Here is a 27,892-nt window from a genome sequence, read left to right on the forward strand (position 1 = left end):
CCTGGTGTGGGGGATGGATCAGTGTTCCCACGACAGCAGGGAAGGGGATGGTGCAGGGACCTCGGGCTCCACGTGCCCTGCACTGTTCTCTGAAGGCAGATCCTCACACAGTGGTGCCTGGGGTTGGGGGCTGCTGCAGAGTCAACTCCAGTCCAAGCTGCTGATCCTGAGCCTTGGGGCACCCTCAGGCCATGGTGAGCTCGGTGGGACATGTGCCAGGTGATGGTATAGGAAGACTGGGAAGTAATGAGGGAAGTAATGAGGATGGAGTGGGATGGATGTCCCTTCCTGCCTTGCTCCAAGGCTGTTGCACATAAGCACATCTTGATGGTAAATCAGAGTTGTCTTTAGGGCTCGTTTGCCTTGTTTCAATCCTTCCCTCACCTGAGGGAGTAACTTGTGTGGACGTGGTTGACTCATGTTTGGTTAGAGAAATGTTTAATTGATCTCATCATGTGGGTCTGGGTGACAAAGAGGGAGTTTCCAGCGGCACAGGGTTAGGTGGCTCTGTGGCTGTCAGGACCTGCCTCCTCTGGCTGGACTCGGTCTAAGGTTTGGGAAGGAAAAAGGAATGCATGGCTGCATCTCCTCAGGACCTGCATTCCTGTCGGGATGCTTTTACCCAGCTGAGGTTGCTAAGTTACAACTGAAATGTATTCAAGGTTAGGAAATGGTCCTGTTTGGTGGAATTCCACAGGCAATTCCCAACCTCCCCATTTGCTGCAAAGGCCCTGGGGCAGCCCTGGGGCCCCAGGCCCGGGCAGGGGTTTGCTGAAGTCCTCAAGTTCCTGTTGGGGACTGGTCTGGGACTGGGGTGGGAGCGGGCACCTTGTGCCAGGCACTGCCCAGGTTGTGTTTGCCTTGTGATCCCCTAAATAACACGTGAGTCCCATCTCCTTGGGGTGCAGGGGCTGGCACAGGCTGGCACAGCACGTCCAGAGCCTGCCCTCGGCACATGCTGGAGAGGACACCGGGCTGGGGGCACACGCTGTCCTTGACTGGCTGCAGGAGACAGTCTGGCCCTGGCAGGAAGTTCCCTGGGATTTTTCCATTCCCCACACTGCTCCCATGTCTCTTTTCCCAGCATGAGGCTGTTGGCAGGGCTGGGGCTCTGGATCCTCTCACCTGCTGCCCAGCTTTGGGCAAACCCTGCTCTCTCCCTGGGCATTGCCCCCCTTGCCATAAATACCTTTCTTCACCGCAGAGATGGGTGGTTTGGTGTCCCACAGCACCCCAGCCCCTCACCACCCCATTCCCAGTCTCCCTGGTGTGTTTTCCCACACAGCAGGTGGGTTTGGGAGCTCCGGGAAGCTCTGGATATCCATCCCTTTCCCACCAGCAGCCCCAGCCCACTCTGCAGGGGGGTGGTAAACAGGGGGTGGGGGGTGAGCCGGGCAGTTCAGTGGAGAACAGCCCGGGTCAAAGCAACAGTTGTTTTCCTGGAGAGCCGATTGCCCAAGAGCCGGAGCAGGCGCTTTCTGGAAGGCCGAGCACAGGCGGGTCCCGAGCCCTCGGCCAGGCTGATCCCTGTCCCACGCAGGAGCTTCTCCCGGGAACAGCTCAGCTGTCAGCTGGACATTCCGAGCTCCTGCCAGCACCGCCGCAGTCGGGCCCTGCCCAACCCTTCCCTCATTCCCTACCCTGGAGACACAGCGAGAAGCAGCGAAAAACCAGTGCTAGCAGCACCCCAGGGTGCACCCCGAGTGAGGAGTTCCCACCTGCACACACAGGTGAGAACCAGGGCAGGGGAGCAGGGGCAGGGTGAACGTGACTTTGGAGGGCGGGTGGGATTTTATTGGGAAGGCTCCAAGCACAGCCCTGGCTGGCGGGAAGGGACGGGAGCAGCAGGGACATCTGGCCCTGGGGGCTGCCCTGAACCTCTGGAGCAGCCTGGGGGCTGCAAACATGGGCCTGGGGCTGCAAACATGGGCCTGGGGGCTCCTGGTTCTCCATCATGCTCGTGGCACCACTGCTGGGCAGGAGGGGCAGGTGGTGCTGGGTGGTGTGGAAGGGAAATTGGGCAGGGGGGTAAGGGAACCTGTGCCTGTTTCTGTGCTGGGTGGTGGCACCGTGTCCCAGCTCTGGGTGGTGGCACCGTGTCCCAGCTCTGGGAGGTGGCACCGTGTCCCAGCTCTGGTGCTCGGTACAGGACTGGCTTGGGCTCCAGGGCAGCTCCAGTGCCCAGAGCTGTGGACACAGAGAGCTCAGCCACGTTCTTGCCTTGCCTTTTAATGAAGCACAAAAAGAACCTGCAGCCCCTGCAGTGCTCAAAGCCCGACTTTGCAGAGGAGCTTTGGGATGCTCTGGGGAGCCAGGTCCCAGAGGGGAAGGTGACCACGAGGCACAGGACTAAGGGCACGGTTCTGTGCACAGAACTCTCGTTCCTAAAGTGATTTGGCTTTTTAATATTCCTGAGTATTTCTGCCTCAAGGACCCAGCTCATTTCCAGGTGAGGGCTTTCTCCTGGGGCTAGGCTGGCTGCGTTTTGCTCCCGGACTCAGAGCCACACGAGTTCCTTTTGGGATGGGATGGAGTAGGTGCTAATTAAAGATCAGAGAATTTAATCTGCTTGGATTTTTTTGGGCTGGATTTGGAGTTAGGAATAAATAACCTGTTTAGCTCAGATTCTTTTGATGCTTGGCCCTGAGTGAGAGCAGGGTGTGAGGTGAAGTACCTGGGGAGCAGAAGTGTCCCCGACAGCCCGGGCTGGTACCCAGAGCTCATCCAGTTCCAGCCCCTTCCATGGGCAGGGACACCTTCCATGGACCAGGTTGCTCCAAGCCCCATCTCTTTTCTGGAAAAATATTCTCCCTATTCTCCTTCCCCCATATTTTCTGGCTCTTCTCCACCTGCAGCACCTGGGCTGCTTTTCCTTTAGCTCAAGGAAAAATACTGAAGGTTCTGGTTTGCCTGCAGGATGCGGATTTATCTGTAATTCTGTGTATTTTTAGTGACGTAAATATCTCTTGGCATTTGCGATACCTTGAGCCAGTGGAAGTGATTTATTTCAAGTGTCTTGTTTCAGGGGGGCTCAGAGCAGCTCAGTGTTTGCAGGAACATTTATCTGCTCCGAATGGATGAGCTGCTTCCGAACAGAAACTCCCTGAAAAGAACCTCCTTCTCCCACTGCAAATCCTGCTCCGAGTTCTGCCTAGGAGGAAACATTCAGAGCTTTATCAAAGTGTGGGTGTTTTTCCCCAATTCCCTTCGGAATGCCAAGGTTGCCAGAGCTGTCAGGGGGCTGTGTCAGCCGAGTTTCAGCCTTGGACCGTCTCTGAAGCAATAAAGGATTTAAGTCATGTTGTGCTCTGCTCCAAAGAGGTGTTATGACAAATCCGCTTGCTTTTGGTTTTTCTGCTTATTTTTAAGGAAGGGAAGAGAGGAAAAAAACCACACAAAACAAAGCACAACAAACCTGCACTCTCAAGGCAGAAAATCCTCTTTAAAAATTGTCACAACTTAACAAAATGCCAAATGCTTTTATTAACTCCTGGAAATGCTCCGAAGAGCCTCTTTCTTCCCGGCTGGAAACTGCTTGGCTCGGGCCTGGCTTTGTTCCCCGGGGGAAGGTAATTGTAGAGCAGGAACTCCTCTCCAAAGAATGGGAAAAACCCACCTTGGGGGAGATAAAGGAGCTGCTCCTTTAGGAGGTAGGAGTGGTTGTTCTCACCCTCCTCTGCCTTCAGCCCACTCCATCCCAGATCTCCAGGTGGAAAACAAAACTGGCACCTGCACCAGGTACTTGTTTGCTCAGGGGTCAATCACAGCAGGAGGGGAAGGGGATATTCAGGCAGCAGAGAATCACAGAATAGCCTGAGGTGGAAAGGACTCACAGGGATCATGGAGTCCCACTCCTGAGCTTTGGCTCCTTGCTGTGGGATGGGGAATGCTCTGTGTGTCAGTGGATCCAGCTCCTGGGTCAGGTTGTACCTGCTGGCTCTGGGGAAAGGCTGAGCTGCCCTCCTGGTAGAGCCCTGGGAGCTGCTGCCCATGATGGGAAGCTCCAGGTCCCTCCAGGAGGTGCCACCATCCCTCTGCTGTTCTCTGGCTCCTGGGTAAGGAGGGGGTGACGGTGCTGCCCTGGTCACATCTGTCCTGTGGGCTTGGCAGAGGTGGCGTTGCTCACCTGGCAACACATCCTGGAGGCTTTCCTGGACAGAAATGGATCTTCCAAAGACATTATTATCCTCTGCACTGGGGTTTTGCTGGCAAAACCAGGATGCAAATCGTCCCACGCTTCTTGATCATTCCCTTCTGTCTCTTTTGCCCCTCAACAGATCTAAATTGGGTGTTTTCTGGTCTCTGTGTTCCAGGCTGGGGCTCCCTGCCAGCCCCTGGGCACTGAGATCTCAGACCTTGGTGCCTGGCTCTGGCTTTGCAGTGGTTTGTCCCCCCTTCTCCCTCTCATCCCCCACTCCCCCCTGTTTTGCAGATTCCGCCGGTGAGAGCCCAGCGCGGGTGACACCCAGGGAGGGTGAGACCCCACACCCCAGGCTCGGCCTCCAACCCTCCTGTGCTGCCCCCCGGCAGCATGGTGGGCCAGAGCCCCCTGAGCCCCGGCGAGGGCAGGGCCGTGCTCCTGGAGCCCTTCGTGCACCAGGTGGGCGGCCACACGAGCATGCTGCGCTACGACGAGCACACCGTCTGCAAGCCGCTGGTGTCGCAGGAGCTGAGCTTCTACGAGTCCCTGCCCTGGGCCATGAGGCAGTTCACGCCCCAGTACAAAGGTAAGGGGGCACACAGACCACCCACCTTCCTAAACACCGACCCCAGGCGGCTGCCCTGCCACGGGTGGGACCTTCCCAGGGCAGGGAGGAGCCTCCCCCTGCCCCTCTGCTCGGTGTCCCCCTCCAAACACCCCCAGCCCCCAACTGTCCTGGCCCTGAACCCCTTTCCCAGCTGAATTTCTCAGCTCAGCCACTGAAAAGCAGCACGGGGTGCCTGGGAGGGCAGTACCAGTACTTTTTAAGGCATCCTCCCTCCCTCTCTTCCCTGCTCCCTCGGTATTTCTGCTTTTACTGCCAGACTTGTGCTGCTCATAAAGCTCCTGACCCTGGTTTTTGGGGGAGGCGAGAAGCTCAGCTGTCACCTAAAAACTTAAAATATCTCTTGGTCCTTCGGAGTTACAGAAAAGAGCTCAGTCAGCCACAGTTCCAACCCAATCTCTCCCTTTCCCAGAAAGCCAAGGGCCCCTGGAGATTTATGGGGCAATATTAAAAAGAGCTGAAGGGAGAAACCAAGTTTGCTCTGAGCAGTTTGCTCCTCTGCAGGGCCGGTTTGGTGCTGCAGTGCTGGCCCTGCTCGGTGCCACTAATAAAGCTGTTAAACAGTCCCACTTTACCAGTCCAGGGCTGCCCTGCTTATTAAAACCTTTTTGTCTTTTTCTCTCCTATTTCAAATCCCAGAGAGCTTTGTGATGAAGGGTAATTAAATAGCAATTCTCCTCCAATTTGGCACTGGGCACACATTCTCTCCTCCTGACTGTCCCAGCCCTGCTCACAGGCAGTTAAAGAGGTGGGACCTTTTCCCACAAGGATGATGGGGCTGATGAACATCAGTGGGAACAATCCTGAGGGTTCCATCACCCCTTCCCACGTGCCCAAGTGCCTCATCTCTATTTTTAGGCCCAGGAGCATTATGTAATGGTGACATTCTGTGCAATGGTGATCAAATATCACTCCAGTCTCAGCCTGAGCCACTGTCTCTCTTCCTGCTCACCTCACCATGCCAGGCAGGTTGGTGACCTTGGGACTGGCTTCCCTTCCCTATCTGCTTTCAAGCCCTGCCTGCCCCAGCTGAGCTTGTAGGGGGATGCTGGGCTTGTTTTCCAGCCTAGTTCTGCCCAGGCTCCCATTGCACATGGCAGTCAGTGAATGTGCCTGTAAATGTAAAAATAAACCCACGAGGGCAGAGCTCCACAGCAAAACCTCCAGAGGATCCTGGGATGCCACCAGGGTGGTGACAGCACCCGTAAATACCCCCTGGCTGCCTCGCTGCTGCTGGCAGGAGGGGACTGGGCTGTCAGGGACACTAAAGGCCAGCACAGATGCACCCAAATGCACCTTTGCTCCCAGAGAGATGTTTTCTTGCTGCAGCAAAGGAGAAGGTCTGGTGCCATGTGTCAGGGAGTTGTTTTACACACAGGGGTCACAGCAGGACGTGTGCAAACCCATATGGAATCACACCAGGAAACAAAAGCATTTTCCAGGCTGAGATGTAGCTTTTTGAAGCCCAAATTTTCAACTGGGAGGAGGGAGAGGATCACATTCCCTTCCAATTTAACGCTCCTTCTTGCCTTTGAAAATCTCCCCATTAATTTTCATATTAATGGCAGATAGTTAACAACTCTTGGTTTCACGCTATATATAAGTTTTTTGGGCCAGGCTGTCAGCACTATGTAAATGAGCACAGCCCTGCTGAGTGAGGCAGGAACTGGGACAGTTTTTAAGGTTATGGGCTGGTGGAGCACTGACTGCATTTGGAATCCAGGGCTCTGCTCGCCTCACAGTGACTTTTTAAAAATATAAAGGCTTAGATTGAGGCAAAAGACACACTGGCTTTTTCCTGCCTGCCTCCCCTGAAAATTCGGAGCAGGCACCCGGGCTGGGAGGAGATTTGTTTGCTCTCAGGAACATGGATTTTTACAAAAGGGACTCAGGGAAAGGATAATGCTGGAGCCTGAGGAAGGCAGAGCTCCCTGTGCTCAGCACCACCACGAGCAAAGGGTTGGGAGAGCTCAAAATACTGCCTGCCCCCTAATTAAGGTTTTCAGTCCCCCCATCTCCCTTGGCAGAGCAGCCTGTGTATATTCCTTCCCCATTTCAGTGTAAAATTAGCCCGTTTAATCCAGTCTGTCCCCAGTAACGGTGATTGCACAGCAAAAGGAAAGAGAAATGGTTGTGGTGGCTGAGCAGAGGGTGGGAGGGAAGTGCATCCAAGCACAGCTGCAGGGCTATGGGGAGCAGGACCTGGGGAGGGATGGGCACCCCCAGTCTAACGGGGTGGCTGCAGGGACTTGGGGCTGCTGCAAATCAGGTGGGGAAAACCTCCCTGAGCCAGCAGAGCCCTGCAGGCACAGAGAGGGCAAAGCCTTCTGTCTGTGTTTGCTTTCTATAATCTCACTTTAAATGGGGAGATGGGATTTTGCATATTTATTTGCTTTGGCACCTTTGCTTGGGAGAACAGAGCTCCCTTGTTTGTTAAGCTGCTGAGATGCATCTCCCTGATGCAGAGCTGGTGAGGGTGCCCTGGGCACAGCTGGATTGAACCCAGCTCCAGCAGCTCTTTCCAGGGATGGTTTTGCTGGTCCCACAGCCCTCCCTGCCCTCTTTTGGAGCTGGAATCCCCCTGAGCCCCAAAGGGCCGTGCTCTAAACATGGTCCCACTGCCTGTGGAGCTCAGCCAGCCCTGCCAGAGCTGCAGGAGCAGGATGGTGTTATCAGCCTTTCCCAGAAAGGTCAGGGCTGGCTGCAGCGTGAGCCATGGCCATTCCTGTGCTGTCACTTGAGAGGCAGAGTCAGCCGTCCCTGAGCCAGGGATGGGCTCAGACTGGGCTAAATCCGTGATGGGCTGGCTGGCATTTGAGCCTGTGATTCCTGTCAGAGTCAGGGAAAATTGCAATGCTAAAATTCATAATGGTGTTTTAAGCACTTGGGGTGGAAAAAATACCCCCCGGTCACGGTCGTGTTCCCTCCTGTGCACAAACATGGGACGGGTGACAATCCTTCCCCAGGATTATATTTGGGTATTTGGGTGCTGATCCTTGTCGGGGAACGACATAACCATGGCAATGTGTGGGCAGCACTGCCAGCCCATGCCCACATCTCTGCCCTGCTCCTGGGGGCTCTCCAATTAACAGAAGCACTTGGCATGCTGAGTGTCTTTGGAAAATTCCTTGTCCCCAACCCTCCCTTTGCTTCCTGCCAATGAAAAGCATTCCCATCCTTGTCCTGCCTTAAAAAACCCAACCTAAATCCCTTGTGATAAATAAGCTGAGGTCTTGTGGTCCAGAGCTGGGGGCTTTTCTGGGGCACAGCAGAGCCTGGGGGGGTGGAGGACAGAGGAATGTGGTGTGGAAGGAGCTGAGCCTTGAAAGGAGAACCACTTGAAATCCCTGAGGCTGTTGTCCAGAGTCTGAGGCTAATGGTGTTTACTGGGCCTGAAATCAGAGTGGGATCACTGTGACAGCCACCAAACATGAGGAGGCAGCTGCCCAGCTCTCTCCAGAAGGCTGGTGAGGTGATGGCTCTATGACAATCCACATGTTCACCTCATTCTCGTTTGGTTTCCCCTTTCTGGCCAGGCATTGTTTCAGTGCACCTCAAGAAGGACAGCCTGGGCAACCTGACCCTGCTGGCCAGCCCTGGCACGGAGCACGGGCTCGTCAAGTGGAGCCACACCCAGGTCACCAAGACCTTCAGAGACAGGTGAGGGTCTGCCCTGGGTGGGACACTCCTGCCAACCTCCTGCTCCTCAGCTGCCACTTTGGCAGGATGGGGTTTGGGATGGGTTGGTGGCCAAGAGGGCAAAAGCAGCACCAGCTGAGGTGGAGAACAGCAGAGCCAGCCCAGCCTGGGGTGTCCATGGTTCTGCTCTTGCCCACTGTGGGGATGGGGTGGGTCTGGCTGTCACTGAGATGCTGTTGCTCAAATATCTGCCTCGAAGGCAGCTTTCAGCCCAGCTCCTCAGAGAGCAGCGTGCTCCCAGGAGAGCAGCCACTGAGCAGGGAACACCTTCTGCTGGCAGCAGTTGTGCAGCTCTCCAGGGACTTCAGTCCCATCCCATCCCAGGGGAGAGCTCCCCTGGGAAGGCACCAAGGTGCTTCCAGCATACCATGACTTTTGGGTTTGCAGAGGCTTTCTGCAAAACATCCTTCATCCCAAACTGCTTCAGAGCTGACCTGGGGCAGCTGTGACTGAGGGTGCAACATCACTACCACAGAACTGCTGCCTTCAGAGCAATGGGAGTGATGGGTTTTAGATGAGGGAGACCAAGGAATGATCCCCCAAGGAGAACAAATCTCCTCATTGCTCCCTCCTCCCCTCCTTGGAGCCAGCCCCTCTAAATTGGGAATCATTCCCATTGTTGGACCATTTGCCTGTGCTGTGCCTGTTAGGTGGACAAATAGAGATCCCTGGTCACTGGGGCTGTGAATGGCTTTTCATGGGAGCCAGCACACTTAAGTTATAATGAAAGAAAATACTGGCAGGCAGAAATAGCTGCCTTTCTGAAAATTACTGTTATGGAGTAACAAAAGATCTCTGCAGGTTGGACATGATCAATATGTTTCCTTTGAGAGCCCCTGAAAATTCACCTTATCAAGTTTGAGGTTCCACAAAAAAAATGAGTGAAGGGAATATTCTCCTCTGGAACTTATAAACCCAACACGTTCCTTTGTGTGCTTTGTCCAGCTGCTCGGGGAAGGTGCTATTGAGAACAGACCTTCAGTACCACACAGATTCCCTTTTGGAGGATGCAAATGGAAACCAGCCAGAAAGAAAGAGCTACAATCCCTGGGGACTGCACTGTCACAGGCAGCACCTGAACCGCCTGTCCTCCAAGCATAACGAGAACAAACTTCATCGTATCCTTTCTCCTCCCTCCCCTCCAGCACAGCCCTGGCTGAGAATAACAGCTCAGAATCAATGTGTGGTTTATTGCAGGGGGACACTCTGCACAGACTCGGGGAAAATACAGAATATTCTCTGTTATCTTCTCCCAGTGTTCAAAAAAAAAAAAAAAAGGAAAAACCCAGTTCCCATAAAGAGTTCTCAGCAGAAGTCAAGGATCCCCTTGGCATACATTTAAAAACACAACTATGCAGGAATTAGCAGCTGCCTCGCCTTTTATTTTCCTATTACACTTCATTACCCACCGGTCATGTGAGTAATGGAGTTTAACAACTTCCCCCACCCACCGGAGCGAGCTCGGCACCGAGGGAAGGTGTCGGAGTGACAGCCCTGGGCTATGGTGTCACTGGAGAACGGAGCTGTTGGGGCTTTAATTGGTAGGACTGTAGTACAGTAAATTAACTGGAATTGGCAGCGAGAGGCCCATAGCAATGACACGGTGGAGAAATTGGCTCAGAAAGTCTCATTACAGTTGTGAGCTGTTATGGGGAGCATCAGCAGTTGCTTTGATTTAAGGCCTCTTTCAATTAGAATTTGAAAATATTGGGTTTCCCTTAACTCACGCTCAGAGTTTCTGCTGCTGGAGAACGTGGTGTCCAAGTACAGCTACCCCTGCATCCTGGACCTGAAGATGGGCACGCGGCAGCACGGCGATGACGCCTCCGAGGAGAAGAAAGCCCGGCACATCAAGAAGTGCGAGCAGAGCACCTCGGCCTCGCTGGGCGTGCGCATCTGCGGGATGCAGGTAAGGCAGAGCCTCCAGCCCTCTGGTGTCTGCCCCAGGCACAGCTTGGAACCAAGCTGGAATCCTCCAGGGACTCTGCTGGGGTGAACTGAAGCAGTTTTATTCTCTTTTCCCCCCGAACACAGTAAGAACTCAGCTCTGTGACCTCTCAGAGAGGAGAGGACGCTTAGGGAAGGGTGTAGAATACAGCACACTGAGGGTAACCCTTTCCCATAGCAGCACTGCCACCAGGATGAGCAGCTGGAACCAGTTTACCCCAGCACTCTGCCTGAAGGATAATAATGAGAGTGACCGATTATAGGCACATACGAAGCAGTGCACGTGTCAAACCCCGTGTCCCTTTCTGGTCTCTGACACCTTTCTGTGAGCAGAGCTGGACTTCAGTGACCCCAGCGGGTGCCTTCCAGCTCAGGACACTGCCTGACTCGGAGGGTTCCCGCTCTCCCCCCAGGTTTACCAGGCGGACACGGGCCATTTCCTGTGCAAAGACAAGTACTACGGCAGGAAGCTCTCCCCGGAGGGGTTCCGGCAAACCCTGCGCCAGTTCCTGTGCACGGGGAACCAGCTGCGGGCAGACCTGCTGGAGCCCATCATCCTGCGCCTCAAGGCCCTGCTCTCCGTCATCCGGAAGCAAAGCTCCTACAGGTTCTACTCCAGCTCCCTCCTCATCATTTACGACGGGCAGGAGCCCAAGGAGAGCACGGCACCCGCGGATCGTCACCTTCCCCTCCCGAAAGCGCACGGCGCGAACCCCGCCAGGGTGGACGTGCGGATGATTGACTTTGCCCACACCACCTTCAAAGGCTCCAAAAGCAGCCCCACCCCGTACGACGGGCCGGACCACGGCTACATTTTCGGCCTGGAGAATCTCATCAAAATCCTTCAGAACCTCTCAGAAGGAAAATGAGAATTTCTGTGGAACGGCCTGGATTTCCTAGTGACCGATAGCCCTGCAAATACCTCTGGGGGTCAGCTGTGTGGGCCCCCCGGCTGCTGGACAGCCCGTGCCCGGCGTGGAATGAGCATGGATTGCTCGGGAAGCGCTGAGAACTCTACATGCCATTACTGAACTGAGGCGTGAAAAGCAAAGAGCTGGGAGAATCTGCTCTCTCTGCCATCCATCAGAAGATTTATTTTCCTTTCTGGTTTTACTGCTATCCTTGATTTATTTGTGAGCCAAAGAAAGCATTACTTGGAAGAGTCTTAATGATAAACCAGGACCTGCTCACCCCGACGCTCACGAAGCCAAACGGGCTAAGGGGATTCTGGGTGTGTGGGGCAGGAATGAACAGACTGCAGTGTTCCATTCAGCTCCTGCTCCAGTGGGGGAGAAAACCACCCCCAACATTCCTGCTGCACGTGCCCAGCACCGTGGGATGGTCGGGGCTCTCTGTGCAGGTGTTCAAACACACGTACGAGGGGCTGCAGAGTCTGTGCAGCTCCAGGAGACCAAGAACTGCCCCTCGCCCAAGCTTTGACATCCCTGCAGGGTTGTAACTGGGCACGGTTCAGGAATTTTCTAAGCAAGGGGCTCCATCGGGGCTGAAGTGCGATGACTCTGTCAGGTATCAGTCACAAAAAGCATTCACATCAAGGGATTTTTGCTTAAAAAGGTAAAAAAGGAAAAAAAAGTGTGAGATTGAGTCAGGGACTGGACGTCAAAGGTCACCCAGAAATTCTTTGATACAAATATTGTGTATGTGTGTATGTATGTGTGTTTGAAAGAGAGGATAACAAAGACTCAAAATAATGTTTACAGCTTTTGTGGACAGATTTTATTATTATTATTATTATTATGGAACAAAATATAATTCCTTCCTGCATGATGTGGGAAACCTGAAGGAGAAGTCCTTGAACAAGGAACTGAGCTACAGAACTCCATCACTGGGGAGTGGGGACATAAATAAAATTGTCTGAGTAACTCTCACTGTTTCCATCTCCTTCCTCTCCCGCAGCACCCTTGAAGTACGTTATCCCTTTTGTAGATGTGTTTTTTAAGAGAGTCATTATTTCCCCAGGTTTAAACACCAGATCCTAAGGGAGACCCTTCCCTTGGATTTACTGCGGACAGCTGGGGAGCTGCTGCAATTTATAGCTGGAAAATTTAAGACATCTGGCCCAATTGTGCACTTTACTTGGCTCCAAGTCCGCCAGGGAAGACTGTTGTTCACAGCGTTGCATTTTTCTTGACCACAAACTCGATGGTTGGGAAAAAAAGCCACGAACACCCAATTTCAGCAGTGCTGGAGCCGTGGATTATCCTGGCTGCACTGTGTGCTCTGAGGTCTGTGATCAGAGCTAACTTGTGGCTTTGCTGAGGGGGTTGTACAGACCCAGCGGAGCCTCTTGCTGAGCCTGTCCCTGGATGGGGACACCAGGAGCGACAGTGGGAAGGGTGGGGAGGGGTCTGAGCACGATGCCAGCAGCCAGAGCCCCTCGTCAGCAGAGCATCCCCATGGCTGGGGGTGTCCTGCCTCACCTGCAGGTGCTGCTGGACAGAAAACAGCTGAATAATGAGGCAGAGAGCATCCTGCGCCCTCCCTTTTCATCACACCTCATCCACCTGCACGGCTTTGCTGCCCCATCCCAGGGGGTGTCCAAGGCCACGCTGGATGGGGCAAGGTGGGGTAGTGGAAGGTGTCCCTGCCCATGGCAGGGATGAGATGAGCTCTAAGGTCCTTCCCAGCCCAAGCCATTCTCAGTCCTGTGAGGAGCAGCTCAGGGAGCTGGGAAGGGCCTGGAGCACCAGGAGAGCTGAGGGAGCTGGGGAAGGGCCTGGAGCACCAGGAGAGCTGAGCCTGGAGAAAAGGAGGCTCAGGGGGGACCTTCTGGCTCTGCAATCCCTGACAGGAGGGGGGAGCTGGGGGGTTCGGGCTCTGCTCCCAGGGAACAGGGACAGGAGGAGAGGGAACGGGCTCAGGCTGTGCCCGGGGAGGCTCAGGCTGGACATCAGGAGGAATCTCCCCGGGGACGGCGGGGCCAGGCCCTGGGAGGGGCTGCCCGGGGCGGTGGGCGCTGGGCTGGGGGTCCCTCAGGGGGTCCCTCAGGGGGTCCCTCACGGGGGGGGTTTCTCCTCCCCCCGCCCGCCCATGGCGGGATTCCCGCGCCCCACGTGACGCGCGGCGCACGTGACGGGCACGTGACCGGCATGGCGGCCGGGCGGTACCGGCGGTTCCTGCGGCTCTGCGAGGAGTGGCCCGTGGAGGAGACCAAGCGGCAGCGCGACCTGGGCGCGGCCCTGCGGCAGCGTGTGGCACAGGCCTTCCGCGAGGGCGAGAACACCCCGGTCAGCGGGGCCCGGGGGCGGGGGGAGTGGGCTGGGGGACGGGGAGGGCCGGCGGTCGCGCTCTGAGGGAGGTTTTGGGCACAAACCGCAGGAATTTGGGGCTCACGTGGGGGCTCCCTCGGGGCTTCGTGGAATCCTGAGCGGGGAGGGACCCTCGGGGGGTCGTGGGGTCCACCCAGCTCCTCCAGGGGCAGGACAGGACACGGCAGGGGTTGTGTGAGCGCTCCGAAGCCTTGGAAACACGGAGACCGATCGGCCACAGTGCTCATTCCTCCTCAGGGCAGTGGTTTGTGCTCAGCGGTGTGGGTGCTCTGGGTTTGTACCCAGCAGTGTGGGTGCTCTGGGTTTGTACCCAGCAGTGTGGAGTGCTCTGGGTTTGTACCCAGCACGGTGTGGGTACACTGGGTTTGTACCCATCACAGTGGTTTGGTTTGTACCCAGCACAGTGTGGGTACTCTGGGTTTGTACCCAGGAGCCCTGGTCTGTACCCATCACAGTGGTTTGGTTTGTACCCAGCAGGGTGGTTTGTACCCAGGAGCCCTGGTCTGTATCCAGCACAGTGGTTTGGTTTGTACCCAGCAGGGTGGTTTGTACCCAGCAGGGTGGTTTGGTTTGTACCCAACAGGGTGGTTTGTACCCAGCAGGGTGGTTTGGTTTGTACCCAACAGGGTGGTTGTACCCAGCACAGTGGTTTGGTTTGTACCCAGCAGGGTGGTTTGTACCCAGCACAGTGGTTTGTACCCAGCAGGGTGGTTTGTACCCAGGAGCCCTGGTTTGTACCCAGTTCTTGCACCCTTTGCTCCACCCCTTTTGGAGAACCCTGTGCCCGTGTCCCAGGGGTACAGAGCGCTGGGAACTGTCAGTGCCCTGCAGGGATCCAGTGAATCAGTGGGATTTCCTTGCCCCCACGCTGGGGGGTGGGCACAGGGTGAGCTGCAGCACTGCCTGACACTGATGGAGTGCAGTGGCTGTACAATTGAATTCCGCCTCCAGCTGTAATTCTGTTGGAGTTTGGGCTTTGCTGCTGAAATAAATTAGGGGATCTGATGCCTGACTTGGCTGCAGACCTCCCCAGGTGTGGAGGTGTTGCTGCAGAATGGAAATGTGCCCTTTCTTAGCATAGAAGCATTGTTCCAGAGATGCGTTTTCGACTTCAAGGGACCATTATAGGCTCATAATCCTGTATTGGTGACCAGAATAGCCTGTAAAAGACATTTCAGGAAGGATTTATCGTTTTTCCATATGCTCAGGGCAGCTGGATGTGCTGCACCAGTTGGCTCCAAGATCCCAAAGCTGCCACTCATCCTGGAAATGGGAATTGATGCCTGGTGGCAGTTTGTGTGTAGAGAGGCTGAATTCAGTGAGGGGAACGTGCTGGCAGGAGGAACTTCTGAGAGGGGAGCTCGAGCCATGAGGGCCTCTTCAGCAATCTAATGTCTGTTTTATTCCTGTGCAGTAAGGTTTGCTTTATTCCTGTGCAGTAAGGTTTGCTGGGGGTGAGATGCTGGTTGGGCCACCCTCTTAATCACTGTTTCTGCTGTCACTGTGGAGCCTGAGCCAGGGCTGTTTGGGATGGGGCTGCCATCCACGCTGCTGGGCAGGGGCTGTGCCAGGCAGGTGCATCCCTGTGGGACACCTGGCACAGGCTGGGGATTAGCTGGGTCTGAAATAGAAATCCAGTTACCCTTCACAAGCTGTTCTGTGTCGTTTGTGCTGCTTTCCCTAATCAATTACAGGCTGTTTTTAGCCTGCACAGGGAGTTCCTGACCTCCATCCTGGCACCTTGTCCTGGGTGGTTCCTTACAATGGAACAGGTGGCAGAAGTGGCCTCGGAGCAGGGAGGGCCACAGATTTCACAGCACCAGCCAGAGAACACTGAGCACAGTGTTCTATAACTGTGTGTTCCCACTGATCTGTCGGATTGAGCTGATGCAGAGTTTCAGGTCTGTTCTGGAAATCCCATGTCTGGTTATTCCTGCAGGCCAAGCTGGTGGGAAGTGGAAGGGAAAGGCCTGGAGCAGGACAGCAGGTCTCCAGCATCCAGCAGTGCACTGGAAGTCTCCTGAGCTGCTCCTTCACTGCCTTTGTCCCAGGCCTTGGAAAACAAGGGGGTTTTAGCTGTGGAGGTGTAAATTAACTTGTGTGACACTTGTGTCCCTGCAGATTGCTGACCCCGAGGCCTGTGACCAAATGTACGAGAGCTTGGTCAGGATCCACACCAACTACTACAAAAACAAGGTGAGCTCTGGCACTGGCCATCATCCCCCTTTTGGGGGGAGTCCTGGGAATGTCCCAGGGACAGATGGGCAGTGGATGCTGCAGTGCCTGGTGCTGGTGGTCACTCAGGGCAGGGCTCTGGGGGGTGGGAACTGGGCAGTGGTTCTTGGTATGGATGAGCAGAATTCCTGGACTGAAAACGAGCTCGGGCTGTGCCAAATGGGGATGTTTGTCCCTCTTTCATGCACCACAAGTGACATGTTTGTGTCTCTCTCCTTCTCTTGCTCACCTGTGAAGTATCCACGCCTGAAGGACACGACCTTCACCGGGGTGACAGTGGAGGATTGCAGGATGATCCTGGCAACAGGTACTGACTGTGCTTGGTCTGGGAGGGCAGTGCAATAGGAAGGGAACATTCTGGTCTTTGTGGTGCTTACAGTGTATCTTTTAAACACCTGGGACTGGAGGGCAGCGAGGGGCTGCCTGCAAGTATGGGGTGGGGGGTTTGAGGAGGAGTAAGTTCAGAAGTAATTGAGGAGTAGTTCAATACAGGAGTAATTAATTATTCTACTGGGGTGAAGAGTCGATTGGATTTCGCACTGGCAGGAACAGCAAAGGGTTTCCAAAGGCTCTCTGGGGTCAGACAGCAGGAACTGTGAGGAAGCAACATGTTTGCCCTGTCATTCCAACATGGAGCTCAGCTTCTGTTTCACCATCTCCCAATTCCCTTCGGTGTTTCTTTTGTGTGGAACCTTGGGAGGGAGCCTGTGCAGAAATGCTCTCAGCCACATCCTTTGTGAAGTGCAGAGCTGGAAGCCGGAGCAGTTTTGTTCTGCTCCAGTTCCTAACTTTGATTGTGGTGCGTGGAAACTGCATATCAGTTGTTAGTGATAAGAGACTCCCTGCATTGATTGGAAGGGAGACCAACCTCGCCTCAGGCCTGGAATGGAAATGCATTAAGATGAAAAGTCAGAAAAGGAAAGTCTATGGAAGGCAGAGCTGTTTTAAGAGGGGTTTAATTCCTCTGCTTTTCTGCATATCTTCCTCTGTGCCCCCCCTTCCTTCTCCCTTTGCAGACATTCTGAAACAGATGGAAGACATGAAAAAAGGGACGTGGAGGAGACTGCGGGAAAAGTTTTCTGCCAAGAAACCCGAGGAGGACTCGAAGTGAGGGCCCAGCTCTCAGCTTCTCCACTGTACATACCCCTGAAGCTCTGTGTGTTGCCATGATGAATAAAACCATTTACTCCTCTTAGCAGCAGCATTTTTATTCAGCCCTACCCTGTATATCCTTCATGTTTAGTGCCTCTTTTTTTCTCCTGGAAATCTAGGACAGAGCTTAACTCATCTGTGCTGAAGCCTCGTTGGAGCAGTGTAGGGAGAGAACTTTGTGCTGTCAGACCTGGGCCTTTGTATTACAAAAATGGAACAAGCAGGAGCAGCACAGAGCATTTAAAGCTGTGTCAGCTTTAAATGTGCTTGTGAAGACGAGAGGGCTGATGTGAAAACCTCTCTGTGCTTGTGTTAGTGTGTGTTAGCACAGGGAACGGTGCAAGGGAGGGAGGGAGAACTTTAATCATCACAGTTATTTTCCTTTTGAGAAGACGAGGAGAGGACTGAGGGTGACTTTGCCATGGTGACAGTGGAACACTACGAGAGTTTAATTGAGCTTTCAGTCAAGTGCTGCAGTGCTGCTGGTCGAGCTGGCTCTGTGCAGATTCCCCTCAGCATGAGGAGGGCTCTGGGTGGGTTATTGCAGAGCTGGGGGGTAAAGGCAGGATTTAATGACATGCTGCTATATAGGGCCATAAACACATTTCAAGTGCTATGCAACTCCACTGTTATGGCCTTTTTTATTCCTTTTTAGAGCTTTTATGGTTGCATCGGTGTCTGTTCTTGGGATTGGGGCTGGGGTTGGCTTGGGAAGGATGAGTGTCTGGAGCAGAGCTGTGCCAGGGCTCCACAGCACCAACAGCTGCTCCTTTTTATGGGTTTCAACAGCATTTTCCTGGCGAGTAGTGAAAGAATTTGGAACTGCAGCAGGCTCTAGTCCAAAGCTTCAGGAACCAAGGCTGCTGTTCATGGTGGTTCCTCATGGCAGCATTTGGCATCAGACTGGAGCATCGTGTGACACCCAGAGCTGAGAGCAGGGGGTGTGGAGCACCTTGGGTGACAGCCCTTGTTTGGCTTCAGGGCCTGGGGTGGTTCTGTGGGTCTATTTACCAGCCCCATCACACAGCAAAGGGCACAGGAAGGGAACTTTCCTTACCACGTTTAAGTTTTTATTATAACATGATTTTGTATTTAATTTAGTTAAGGCAATTTACACTTCAGTTCTAAGTAACAACAATAACAACTAAAAAAAAAGTAAAACATGACACCAGAGATGAAACTAAAACACAGGACACCCCTTCACAGTGAACTCCTGTAAACCTGCAGGCTCCTACTACTGCTGCCCAAAGACTCTTGGTCCACAGAAGGCAAAAGACTAGTTCACACTAGGACAAGCTCAGCTCCTCATCTGGTGAGTTAATTAAATTAAATCCACCTCCTTGAGTTCAGCCCCTCTTTACTGCACCACATGATGAAGAGAATTCTTTAAGTGGAGGGGGATCAGCGTGGAGCAGCCCAGCAGATACCATGGCTGGTTTGCAAAGATCCACAGGGACTAGTGGCACTCGGAATAAGTTAAATATTGCAGCCCTACAGCTACTTCCCCCACACCCGAGGGGATGGAGCGCATGGAGATAAAGATACAACCCTCCACATTTGCAAAATAAAGAGTTATTGCAATGAGGAATAAAAGTCCTGTATGATTTATCTTCCTACGAGGGCGGTAGAGTAACACCTGGGCCCAGGTGTGGGGAGGAATCCGGCCAGTCCCTGCTCCTGGAATTGTTTACAAGCGCCCTAAGGGAAATGCTGCCTGGGAAGCCCTTTGCATGGGGTCTGTCGTCCCCAAACAGTGACATCCATGCCTGGAACCCAGGGATAAGCAGCCTCCTTAGCTGGCACACAGGTGCAGTCCCTCGGCGGGTGAAGGTGACGCTGTCTCAGTGGTTCATGGTGTTCTGGACATCCACAAACCCCATCCTCTGCCTGCGCTTCCGCTGCTCCGTCATCTGCAGTGCACACAAGGACACAGGTGAGGCAGGAACCAGGCCCTCCTGCTCTGACACAGTCCCTGTGAGTCTGACTGTGCTGCTTTGAGCCTCTGCCAGAAAACCCTGCGAGTGGCACTCTCAAAAAACGTGTCCCGGGTGTCCCCAATTCCCCCAGAAAGGAGCTGCGGGAGCCCTTTGTTGTCCTGTCCTTGTGCCTCCCCCTCCCTGCCCTCGGTGTCTGTTCTGGGGAGGACAGGGCTTCCCATACCTGTTCCTTGAGCTCGTTCAGCTGGGAGGTGAGGTGGGACACCAACTTCATCGTGGTGTTCAGTTTGTCCTGCAGATTCCGGATCTCGTTCTGTTCCCCTTCCCCTTCATTGCTGACCAGGGACATGGCTCGCATCCGGGGGAACCAGTCCAGGTTCTTGTTCTGGAAAGGCAACCATGGAGAGGGGAATTGGAGGTGGGGAGAAGAAGAGGAAGGAGACCTGTGTGGGTCTCACAGGCAGCCTGTGCTTAGGGATTAAAAAATTCTCTTTGCAAACATCTTTGCACATTTTCCACAAACCGGCTATTTCTTGTTTGTTTTGTGCAGCCTTTTGGGCTTAAATGCAGAAGATTTTCTTTCCTCAATTCCCTTTCCCTCTCTTGCCTTGAAACCCCCTTGAAGCCACATTCCTTCCTGCCTGGTTCAACCCTTAAACTCACAGCCCAGACCATCAAACAGACACTGGTGGTGTTAGCTGGGATGGCAAAGTGGAAATACCCAGCTAAGGATGAACTAAGGCACTTCTGCATTACTAAATATTTTCCAAAGGGAGTTCTGAGAGCTGTTTTTCTCTGGCCACCCCCTTGCTCTCAATGTCCCCAGGGCAGGCAGGTTGGGATGGCCCGAGGGGCCCTGTACCTTTATCATCTGTGCCACGTAGCTCTCGGGCCCCGTGTAGTCCGTCTTGTTCTTCACCCGCACCAGCACGATGAAGTACAGGTAGTTCCACATGTTGTGCTCGTATTTAATGTGCTCCTCAAAGGACACGGTCTTGTTGTCAAACTTGTCCCGTTCCAGGCCTGGGAAAGGCAGTGAAGGTTGGGGAAGGGGAGGGAGGAGATGGGGAGGGGAGAAGGTAAGAATTGAGCAGCAAACGTGTGAAAGGATGTACAGATAACAGCATCCCCTCCCAGGGGTGTCCTTAAAGTGCTTTTAATAATTAGTTGGCATTTAGCACACAACAAACCTACAAACCTACAAACCAGTGGGGAAATCACAGAATAATAGAATGGTGTGGGTTGGAAGGGACCTTAAAGATCACCCAGTCCCACCCCCTGCCATGGGCAAGGACACCTTCCACTAGACCAGGTTGCTCCAAATCTTGTCCAACCTGGCCTTAATCACTGTACCCACAGTGCACTGACCCCTTGCTGAACAGATTTAAGTTTTGCAGTGATAAATAAAAAACAGGAACCAGTTGAAATTCTTTTCCTTCCCCCAGTCTTGGAGGGGAGGAAGAACTTTGGGGCAATTCCTGTGTTCCCAATGCTCACCACAGATGAAACAGGTGGTCTTCAGGATCTCTTCCTTCTTTTGTTTCTCACTCCTCAGATCAGCAAAGGTGTCAATAATGACCCCAAAGATGAGGTTGAGGACGATGATAATGACAATGAAGAAGAAGAGGAGGTCGTAGACCACACGAGCAGGAAACAGGGACTCCTGTAATGGATGAGAGGGAGAACTGGGGGTCTTGCACAGCTCTGCTCCAGCCACGCTGCCTCACTGCATGGCCGGGGCTGAGGGGAGCAGAGGGGGATTGGGAACGGAGGAGGGGAGCGCTGGAGGGGAACACAGGGGATGGAGCTGGATGTGTCACAGGCAGGGAGGGCAGTGGCACAGCAGTGAATGCAGCAGGATTTAGCAGGAGGAAGGGCCCAGGTGCTGCCCCCACTCACATCCTTGGAGGGTTTCCGCAGGATGTCCCCGACGCCGCCGCCGTTCCGCAGCCCGTGGTTCAGGACAGTGACGATGCACATGAGCAGCGTGTCACAGGCGCGCTCCCACTGCTCGGGGTCAGCTTCTGCAGGGGGAATAAGGGCAGAACTCAGGGCACAGGCAGGGCTGCAGCACCAGGCCCTCCCGAGGGGTGACTCTGCCTGTGGCGGTGCAGGAGCTGTGATGTCCCAACGTCCCAGCAGCTCCCGCAGCTGCTCCTCGCTGTGCAGGCGTTGGCCGAGTGCTCCTGGAGCTCAACTTCCTTTATGAGTAATTGAATCTACTTCAACATCTTTTATGCCAGGGTCAGAGCAAAATTCACAGGCCTCTTGCCCAGTATGAGCCAGAATATGGGCTGTTTGTTTCCGTCTTGGAAAAGCTGGGATTTTTCTGAGCTGCCTGGCAAACCTGCTCTGCCACAAAGAGTCAGCCTTCCTAAGGAGCTCCCTTACCTTCCAAGGCAGTGGGCGCAGTAGAGCAGCTGACTTTGTCACTGCTGCACGATTCCATGAAGGTCTCCACGTTCCTTTGCATCCCCAAGGGATCATCTGCAAGGAACAGAGACCACAGCCCTGTCAGAGCAGCCACTCGCCTTAGCAAAGCTCCCCAGCACTTCTCCACTGCTTCCAAGGAGATTCCAAACCTCCTGGAAAAAACATTGCTTCATATTGTCCTAGATTTTTCTAGGCTCTGAATCTTTTCCTCAGGGTTCAGTGAGACTCCAAAGTGCTGACCCTTCATTTGCAGCTCTGTACCCCCTTCTCTGCCACCACTAACCCCAAACCCTGCTCTCTGCAGCACGAGGTCCCTGTGTCAGCACAGGCAGGTGTCTTCTCTGTGACCCCAAAACCAGTGCTCCCAGTTTCCAAGGCCCCCAGAGCACCCCCAGAGAGATGTATGTTCCTCAGCAGGGAGGGAGCAGGGTCCCAACGTCCCCTGCTCTGCCCGGTCCCGAGCAGGGCGAGGGCTGACCAACCTTTGCTGTCCGGCAGACGATCCACCTCCAGGATGAAATCATCCTTCAGGAACAGGAAGCCCACGATGGAGAAGAGGTAGACGAGGATGAGGGCCAGCAGGGCTGTCAGCAGGATGGAGCGGCCGTTCCGCGTCACGCTTTTGATGACATTAAACAAGGTCTCCTCACGGTAGATCAAGTCAAACAACTGAAAGGACCCAGGAGCAAAGAAATGCTGCAGGGTGCTTTTCCTGATAATGCCTGGCCTATCTATATCCCCTTTTATCCTGAGATCTTGGATCGCTCAGCAGACCTTGACTAACTTTCGCACAAAGCCTTTAAGTTTCCCAGCTTACTGAAGGGAAGCAGAGAAGAATGAAGTGACTTATGCACAGCAGGAGAGCCAAGAATAGGCCACATTCACCCTGGCTCTGCCCTCGCCAGCTCACGTTGTCTCCCAGCTGACCCAGATAAAGTACATAGCAGAGATTAGAGAGAGAGATACAGCACAGGACCAGGAGAGAGACAGCAATAGATAATGTTGGGAAGCAGAAAGATCAGCCCACGCAAAGATCAGAGCGCAGGGAATTGTTCCCTCTGCTATCAATCGGCCCCTGGAAGGTGTCACAGGCACCTTCTGGCTTCTAACGCGGCAGCCAGGCCACCTGTGCCCCAAACACCTGCGTTTAGTGTACCAGGATGCTGTAGAAGAGCTCGTGCACAAAGAGCCCCAGGACGCTGGTCACGATGTAGCCCACGTGGTACAGGAACTCCACGTCCATGATCATGGCCTTGTACCCGCGGATGAAGGTCCCTCGGTTGCCCACGAAGCTCACCACGAACACGATCTTGTTGGTCAGCTGGGAACGGCCAGAGACAGGAGGGAGCGGGGTTTGCTGCGCTCCGGGGACGCGGAGCAGCCTCGGGTGCCCCAGCACAGGCAGCACTTACGTTGAGGGCCCCCAGGATGTTGAGCGTGAGCCCGATGCCCAGGTAGTAGATGGAGCGCAGGATGAGCGCCACGAGCAGCGGGCGGACGCCGTAGCGCTTGGTGAACAGCGCCATGATGGAGAAGCAGATCAGGATCCAGAAGAGCAGGGAGATCAGCGGGGAATCCAGCACTCCTGGGAAGGGGAGACCCATGGAGATTAAAGGGCAGGAGGGGAAATGGAGCTGCCAGTCGGGCACTGCTGCTGCCAGGCTGTGCAGGAACACTAATGAGCTCGTTATCAGAGAGAGAGAGATGGTGCTGGACTGCAAAGACTTGTATTGATTCAGATGGTTCTTACTGATACATTTTCTACTATCTTTTATCCAAGATCTCACTGTAGATGATGGAGGTTTTGCCTGACAACAGGAATAAATTCCATCACTGTTTCCCACATTTCACAAAAAGGGAAAGTGCAGCCCAGGGAGAAGAGAGATTTCTCTAAGAAGGAAGCAGTGGGAGGGCTGGAAACTGAAATCCTGACTCAATCCCTTCCTTTGCCCAGCAAGAAAGACCTGGAGCTTTAGGAGCCCAAAGGAGGTCATGGATAAGGGCAGTACAGGTATGGGGACCAGTTTTCCTGCATATGAGGATCCTCCTCCCTCTGACCCCGAGGAGCAGCAAGTGCTGGGGCACTTACCCATGGAAGTGGCTTCCACATAGGGGTAGAAGAAAGCAATGATGATGTTGATGAAGACAGCCAGGTTGAAGGAAATGCTTCCCCAGAGCGTCATTCTGCGGGAGAACCAGTACATCAGCGGCATGCCTGGGGGGAGAGGAGGCAGACACACAAAGCTCAGCCAGCCTCAGGTCAACTGGGGAGACTGGGCCCTCCCAGACCCCCTGTGTCATCCTGGACCCCTGATGGGCTCAGCTCAGGGCAGCTGGTGGCCCTGGAGTGACCCAGACTCCCCCCACCCCTTCCCAATGTTCATAAAATATATTGAAAGCATCCCTCCCCATCTGCTGCAACAGGAGTGCACCTTCTGAACGGGTCTGCTCACATTCCTTGGTTTCCCAGCCCTCTGGCCTGCTCTGACACCCTGGAATCCCCCCCTGGGGAAGGTCTGCCTCGCTCTTACTGCGCAGCTTCTTCTGCCACTCCATCTCGTTGTGCAGGAAGGATGACTGGTCGAAGAAGTCACTGACTTTGCTGCCCTGCTCATCCTGCTCCGTGGTAGTGAACAGCCTGTACTTGGTCTCCTTGGTGAGGAACTCACAGATCCCAGGCACCGGGAAGATGATCTGCTCCATGCTCCGGTCCAGGCGCACGATCTGTGGGAAGCGGAGCAGGGAGCCATCAGATCCTGCCCTGCCCTGCTGTAGTTCCCTCCCTCCTAGACCCAGCTGTGCCTTCCCCTCCTGCCTCCCCTCCACAGGGCCCAGACATCACTGGGCACTTATCTGGAAGCCTCTGAATGGACCCAGGCAGAGCAGCCCTGGGAGCACAGGGGGCCCATCTGCAAGGGGATCCATGCCAAGGATGAGGATGGGGCTGCTGGATCAGCTGCATCCCACTGCTGCTGGGAGAGAAGGGAAGGGTCTGGGAGGCAGCTCATCCCTCAGCTCCATGGGCTCTGCTAGTGCTCCTGCCAGCACAAGGATGGGAAGGGGGAAGGCTCCTGGTGCAAAATAACAGGGCACGAGGTGTCTGGAGCCTCGTGGGATTCACGGATCATGGGCAGGCTGGAAACCCAAGAGCCAAGAGGTCTTGCCTCGATCTGGGACGTGTGTTTCTCATAATATGCCAGCGGATCCTCCTCTTCCTCCTGCACCGGGGCCGTCGACTTCAGCATCTGCGACAGCTGCTTGTTGTTGAGGCTGAGCTGGGGGGGAGAGGGAAAAGGAGAGGGGGAGGATGAGTGTGGCTGCAGCTGGGAGCCAGGTCCGACTGCTCCGACAACGTGCCTCAACATCTCCCACAGCTGATGAGGCTTCAAGGAAAAGCAAATGAATTCAAGCTTTCTAAAGGGGTGCGAGTGCTCCCTGCGGTGACAGACATTCGATTCCCTGCAATAATTACATCCAAGTGCTGCTAATCCACAAATTACAAAGCAGTGCTCACAAAACCCCAGGGAAATCATATTCCTGCTGAATCTTGTCGGGATCTAAGGTATATGGGCAAGAAACGACAGCAAAAGACTCAGCCCCTCCTTTCTGAAGGGAAGGGGACAGAGTGGGTAACAGCAGGACCCCCCCAGGGCCCCCAGCCTGTGTCACCCTGTGGCTCAGCCCCACACTGATGTGTCTTTCTCTCTTTAGTCCCCCTGGGGAACACCAAAATCCATCAAATCCTAAACAGCAAAGCCCAGGTGGGCTCAGTAAGGGTGGGAGACTCTTTGCAGCCCCTGGTCAGGGTGGCCCCGAGGGGCTCTGCCTCCACCCCCGAGGCCCCCCCATACCATGGATGAGATGCCCTCCTCCTCTTCCTCCTGGATTCGCTTCACCGGCTTCAGGAGCTGCTGCAGAGACTTGTTGTGTCGGGAAAGCTGGGAGAGCACGTGGATAGTGACAGTGAGCACAGGCTGCAGGGCAGCCACTGGCAGCCACAGGAGCGGGATAGGGGTGCAGGGGGAGCAGGATGGCTGGAACTGGGGGCTGGCTTTCTACCAGAGCCCAAAGCACACTTGCCAGCCATGCCTGCCCAGGGAGGCCGGTCTGGTTGGGGCAAATGTACATAAATACAGAGAAAAATGTGCAGCCTATGAGTAGGAGCCCAGGCTGGCAGGTCCCTGCTCTCACAGCTCCCTACCTGCAGTGCCAGGATATAAATGTTGTGACCAACTTCCCGGGGGGAAACCTCGGCGTTCTCACACTCCTCCTCCTGCAGATAAGCCTTCTTAATCACATCCACCTGCAAGGCAGCAGGGGGGCAGTGAGTGCTCCCCATCTCCCTGCCTCAACTTCCTCCTCTAGAAAACCCTTGGGCAGGGGAGCTGGAGCAGAAGGACCAAGCAAGTGAGATGGTTATTGGATGCAAACCAGAAAATGCAGCAGGACCTGAGGCATAAGAAGTTCAGCCATGGGCTGGGGTTCAGTGGGGCCAGGCTGGGGCATTCCCAGTTCCCTTACCAGTTCCTGTGGACGGAGGCTGATGAGGATCCGCTCGGCATTTTCGCTGTCGTGCCTGCTCTCCATGAGGGCCAAGAGGAGCTTGGAGGCATTGTCCTGGTGAGAAGAAGCCCTTGCTGAGGGGAGCTGTGCCCTGCCACTGCCCAGGGCTTTGGGGTGGGCGGAAGCCCCCTGTGCCCCAGCCCCCTGTGACTCCCCTGTGCCAGAGGCACCTGAGCCTCGTGCGGTGGAGAAGCACCAGCCCTGTCCCACCGAGCCCCTGTGTTCCCACACCCGAGGGTCTGACACGTGCAGGGTCCCCTCTACAGTGAACACCCCAGCCCACAGCACAGCCTGTGACCCTGCCAGAGAGTCCATGCCATGACACATGTGCAGTGACACATGAGCAGTGACACACACATGCAGTGACACATGTGCAGTCACACACACACACACACACGTGTGCCCACCATCCCAGCCCGGGGCTCTGGGTACCTTCAGCTGCAGCACCAGGTCCATGCGGTACTTGCAGAGGGGGCTGATGTCGTTCAGGATGAGGGCTGTGATGATGTCGATCCCGTTGGACTCGTGGGTCACGATGCAGCTCTGGGGGAGCCAAGCAGTGAGTTATTGCAGACCCTGCCAGTCCTCCCAGCTTCACCCCCCAGCACAGCCCCAGTCCAAACCACTGCCCTGCCTGCAGCCCTGACTCTGCCCAGGAGCCCCAGGAGCCCCAAAGCCCCAAACCTGAGGACCCACAGGGAGACCCCCGACCTGGTTCTCGTGGCAGGGCCCCTGGCAGTACTCAGTCAGGGTCTCCAGGGTCTGGGTGATGAGGGCCACGTTGTACTCGTTGATGTAGAGGCCCAGCAGCCCCAAGCCCCCCGTGGTGCTGCCACACATGATGTCCAGGAACTGCAGGGTCTCACACACCAGGTTGTAGTTGGTTTTGTTGTTCTGGCACCGCAGGAAATTCTGTCGAGCAAAGTCCAGGAGTGAGGCCAAGTGGCACCACTTGGGGGGCCAGTCCTGATCCCTCTGCCAACACCCTTCCAGCTGCACTTTGATGGATATTTGGGCTGGGACTGTCCCTGCAACCTGCAGACCTGCAGAGCAGCACTCAGTCCCACAGCCAGTCCTGCCATGAACGGCTCCCTCCCCAGCACCAGGTTATCCTGCATTGCAGGTGGGGAAACTGAGGCACAGAGCAACTGGTGCAATGGGGTTTTGGGACCAAACTGGGGTAGAGCCCAGCCTTGCCCCATCCCAGCCCCGCAGCCTGACCCCCAGAGCTCTGGAGCCCCACGACCAACCTGCAGGTCCCGGTTGTGGTTCTCGCAGAGCAGCTGCAGGAAGCGCAGGATGGGCTCCATGATCAGCACTGTCACCCCCATCTCGTTGTTCTGGCCCTGCTCCCCCGTGTCGTGGCCCTTCCGAAACCCCACGGCCACCGGGTACCGCGTGGGGGTGCCGGGCATCAGGAAGGTGTCTCCTCGTCCTGGGGGGAAATCCCCTCATCAGCACTGGGCTGTCTGAGGAGCCCCCCCTGCAGAGGGGACATTCCCCTTACCTTTGGTGCCAGGGTCAGGCTCGTCCTTGTCCTCACGAGGCTTGTTCCCGATGTCACTCATGTTCACGGACACCGTGGACTTGGTCTCCTGCTGCGCCTTCTTCATCCGGTCGTGCAAAACCTTGAAGAACTTCTCGGACTTCTTGTCGCTCGTCATGAGGTTGTAAAAGGATTTCTGGGAGGAGGGAGGGACAGTTGTTCAGGCCTCCACCACAGGGTCCAAACTGTCCCTGCCCCTCTGAGCTGGCAGCCTCGGCATGCAGGACCTTGCCCAAGAGGACCTGGGTTTTGCCTGGAACCCCACTGGGTTTTTCACTTACTATTTTTGGCTTCCCTGTGATAAAGAATTTGGGATAACCCTGG

At 54.9% G+C, this 27,892-nt stretch overlaps 3 protein-coding genes across 3 annotated transcripts in view; 2 read left to right on the forward strand and 1 right to left on the reverse strand.

Annotated features, from left to right (window-relative positions):
- The first annotated feature begins 4,528 nt into the window (after window positions 1-4,528).
- IP6K3 (inositol hexakisphosphate kinase 3) lies at window positions 4,529-12,237 on the forward strand. The gene is made up of 5 exons (XM_050326855.1): window positions 4,529-4,727; window positions 8,303-8,426; window positions 9,411-9,583; window positions 10,199-10,374; window positions 10,826-12,237. Exons 1-5 carry the CDS (start codon window positions 4,532-4,534, stop codon window positions 11,279-11,281), a joined length of 1,125 nt encoding a protein of 374 aa, XP_050182812.1. The 5' UTR covers window positions 4,529-4,531; the 3' UTR covers window positions 11,282-12,237.
- A 1,275-nt stretch (window positions 12,238-13,512) lies between these two features.
- On the forward strand, window positions 13,513-17,132 carry LOC126645919 (ubiquinol-cytochrome-c reductase complex assembly factor 2). The gene is made up of 4 exons (XM_050326776.1): window positions 13,513-13,660; window positions 15,824-15,898; window positions 16,175-16,244; window positions 16,954-17,132. Exons 1-4 carry the CDS (start codon window positions 13,523-13,525, stop codon window positions 17,046-17,048), a joined length of 378 nt encoding a protein of 125 aa, XP_050182733.1. The 5' UTR covers window positions 13,513-13,522; the 3' UTR covers window positions 17,049-17,132.
- A 1,005-nt stretch (window positions 17,133-18,137) lies between these two features.
- ITPR3 (inositol 1,4,5-trisphosphate receptor type 3) overlaps window positions 18,138-27,892 on the reverse strand; it is a 35,980-nt gene continuing 26,225 nt past the window's right edge. Inside the window, exons 40-58 of the mRNA XM_050326775.1 lie at window positions 27,530-27,704; window positions 27,273-27,457; window positions 26,734-26,934; window positions 26,455-26,565; window positions 25,981-26,076; window positions 25,661-25,762; window positions 25,311-25,397; window positions 24,624-24,734; window positions 23,991-24,183; window positions 23,549-23,674; window positions 22,872-23,044; window positions 22,616-22,780; window positions 21,942-22,128; window positions 21,418-21,513; window positions 20,926-21,050; window positions 20,524-20,689; window positions 19,889-20,049; window positions 19,250-19,411; window positions 18,138-18,999 (exon numbers count right to left, since the gene is read on the reverse strand). Coding sequence (XP_050182732.1) covers window positions 18,931-18,999; window positions 19,250-19,411; window positions 19,889-20,049; window positions 20,524-20,689; window positions 20,926-21,050; window positions 21,418-21,513; window positions 21,942-22,128; window positions 22,616-22,780; window positions 22,872-23,044; window positions 23,549-23,674; window positions 23,991-24,183; window positions 24,624-24,734; window positions 25,311-25,397; window positions 25,661-25,762; window positions 25,981-26,076; window positions 26,455-26,565; window positions 26,734-26,934; window positions 27,273-27,457; window positions 27,530-27,704 — 2,691 coding nt within the window. The 3' untranslated portion in view covers window positions 18,138-18,930. The remainder of the gene's footprint in view (window positions 19,000-19,249; window positions 19,412-19,888; window positions 20,050-20,523; window positions 20,690-20,925; window positions 21,051-21,417; window positions 21,514-21,941; window positions 22,129-22,615; window positions 22,781-22,871; window positions 23,045-23,548; window positions 23,675-23,990; window positions 24,184-24,623; window positions 24,735-25,310; window positions 25,398-25,660; window positions 25,763-25,980; window positions 26,077-26,454; window positions 26,566-26,733; window positions 26,935-27,272; window positions 27,458-27,529; window positions 27,705-27,892) is intronic.

This window comes from Myiozetetes cayanensis, unplaced genomic scaffold (assembly GCF_022539395.1).
Source record: "Myiozetetes cayanensis isolate MyiCay16 unplaced genomic scaffold, myiCay2020 scf32, whole genome shotgun sequence".
Taxonomy (NCBI): Eukaryota; Metazoa; Chordata; class Aves; order Passeriformes; family Tyrannidae; genus Myiozetetes; species Myiozetetes cayanensis.

What these genes read in the sequence shown, in the direction of transcription:
- LOC126645919 (XM_050326776.1), top strand. Translation starts at nt 13,523, where the DNA reads ATGGCGGCCGGGCGGTACCGGCGGTTCCTGCGGCTCTGCGAGGAGTGG. An exon ending in CCAACTACTACAAAAACAAG is followed by an intron (nt 15,899 to 16,174) that starts GTGAGCTCTGGC and finishes TCACCTGTGAAG; the next exon opens with TATCCACGCCTGAAGGACAC. An exon ending in CAGGATGATCCTGGCAACAG is followed by an intron (nt 16,245 to 16,953) that starts GTACTGACTGTG and finishes CTCCCTTTGCAG; the next exon opens with ACATTCTGAAACAGATGGAA.
- IP6K3 (XM_050326855.1), top strand. Translation starts at nt 4,532, where the DNA reads ATGGTGGGCCAGAGCCCCCTGAGCCCCGGCGAGGGCAGGGCCGTGCTC. An exon ending in GTTCACGCCCCAGTACAAAG is followed by an intron (nt 4,728 to 8,302) that starts GTAAGGGGGCAC and finishes CTTTCTGGCCAG; the next exon opens with GCATTGTTTCAGTGCACCTC. An exon ending in ACCAAGACCTTCAGAGACAG is followed by an intron (nt 8,427 to 9,410) that starts GTGAGGGTCTGC and finishes TGCTTTGTCCAG; the next exon opens with CTGCTCGGGGAAGGTGCTAT.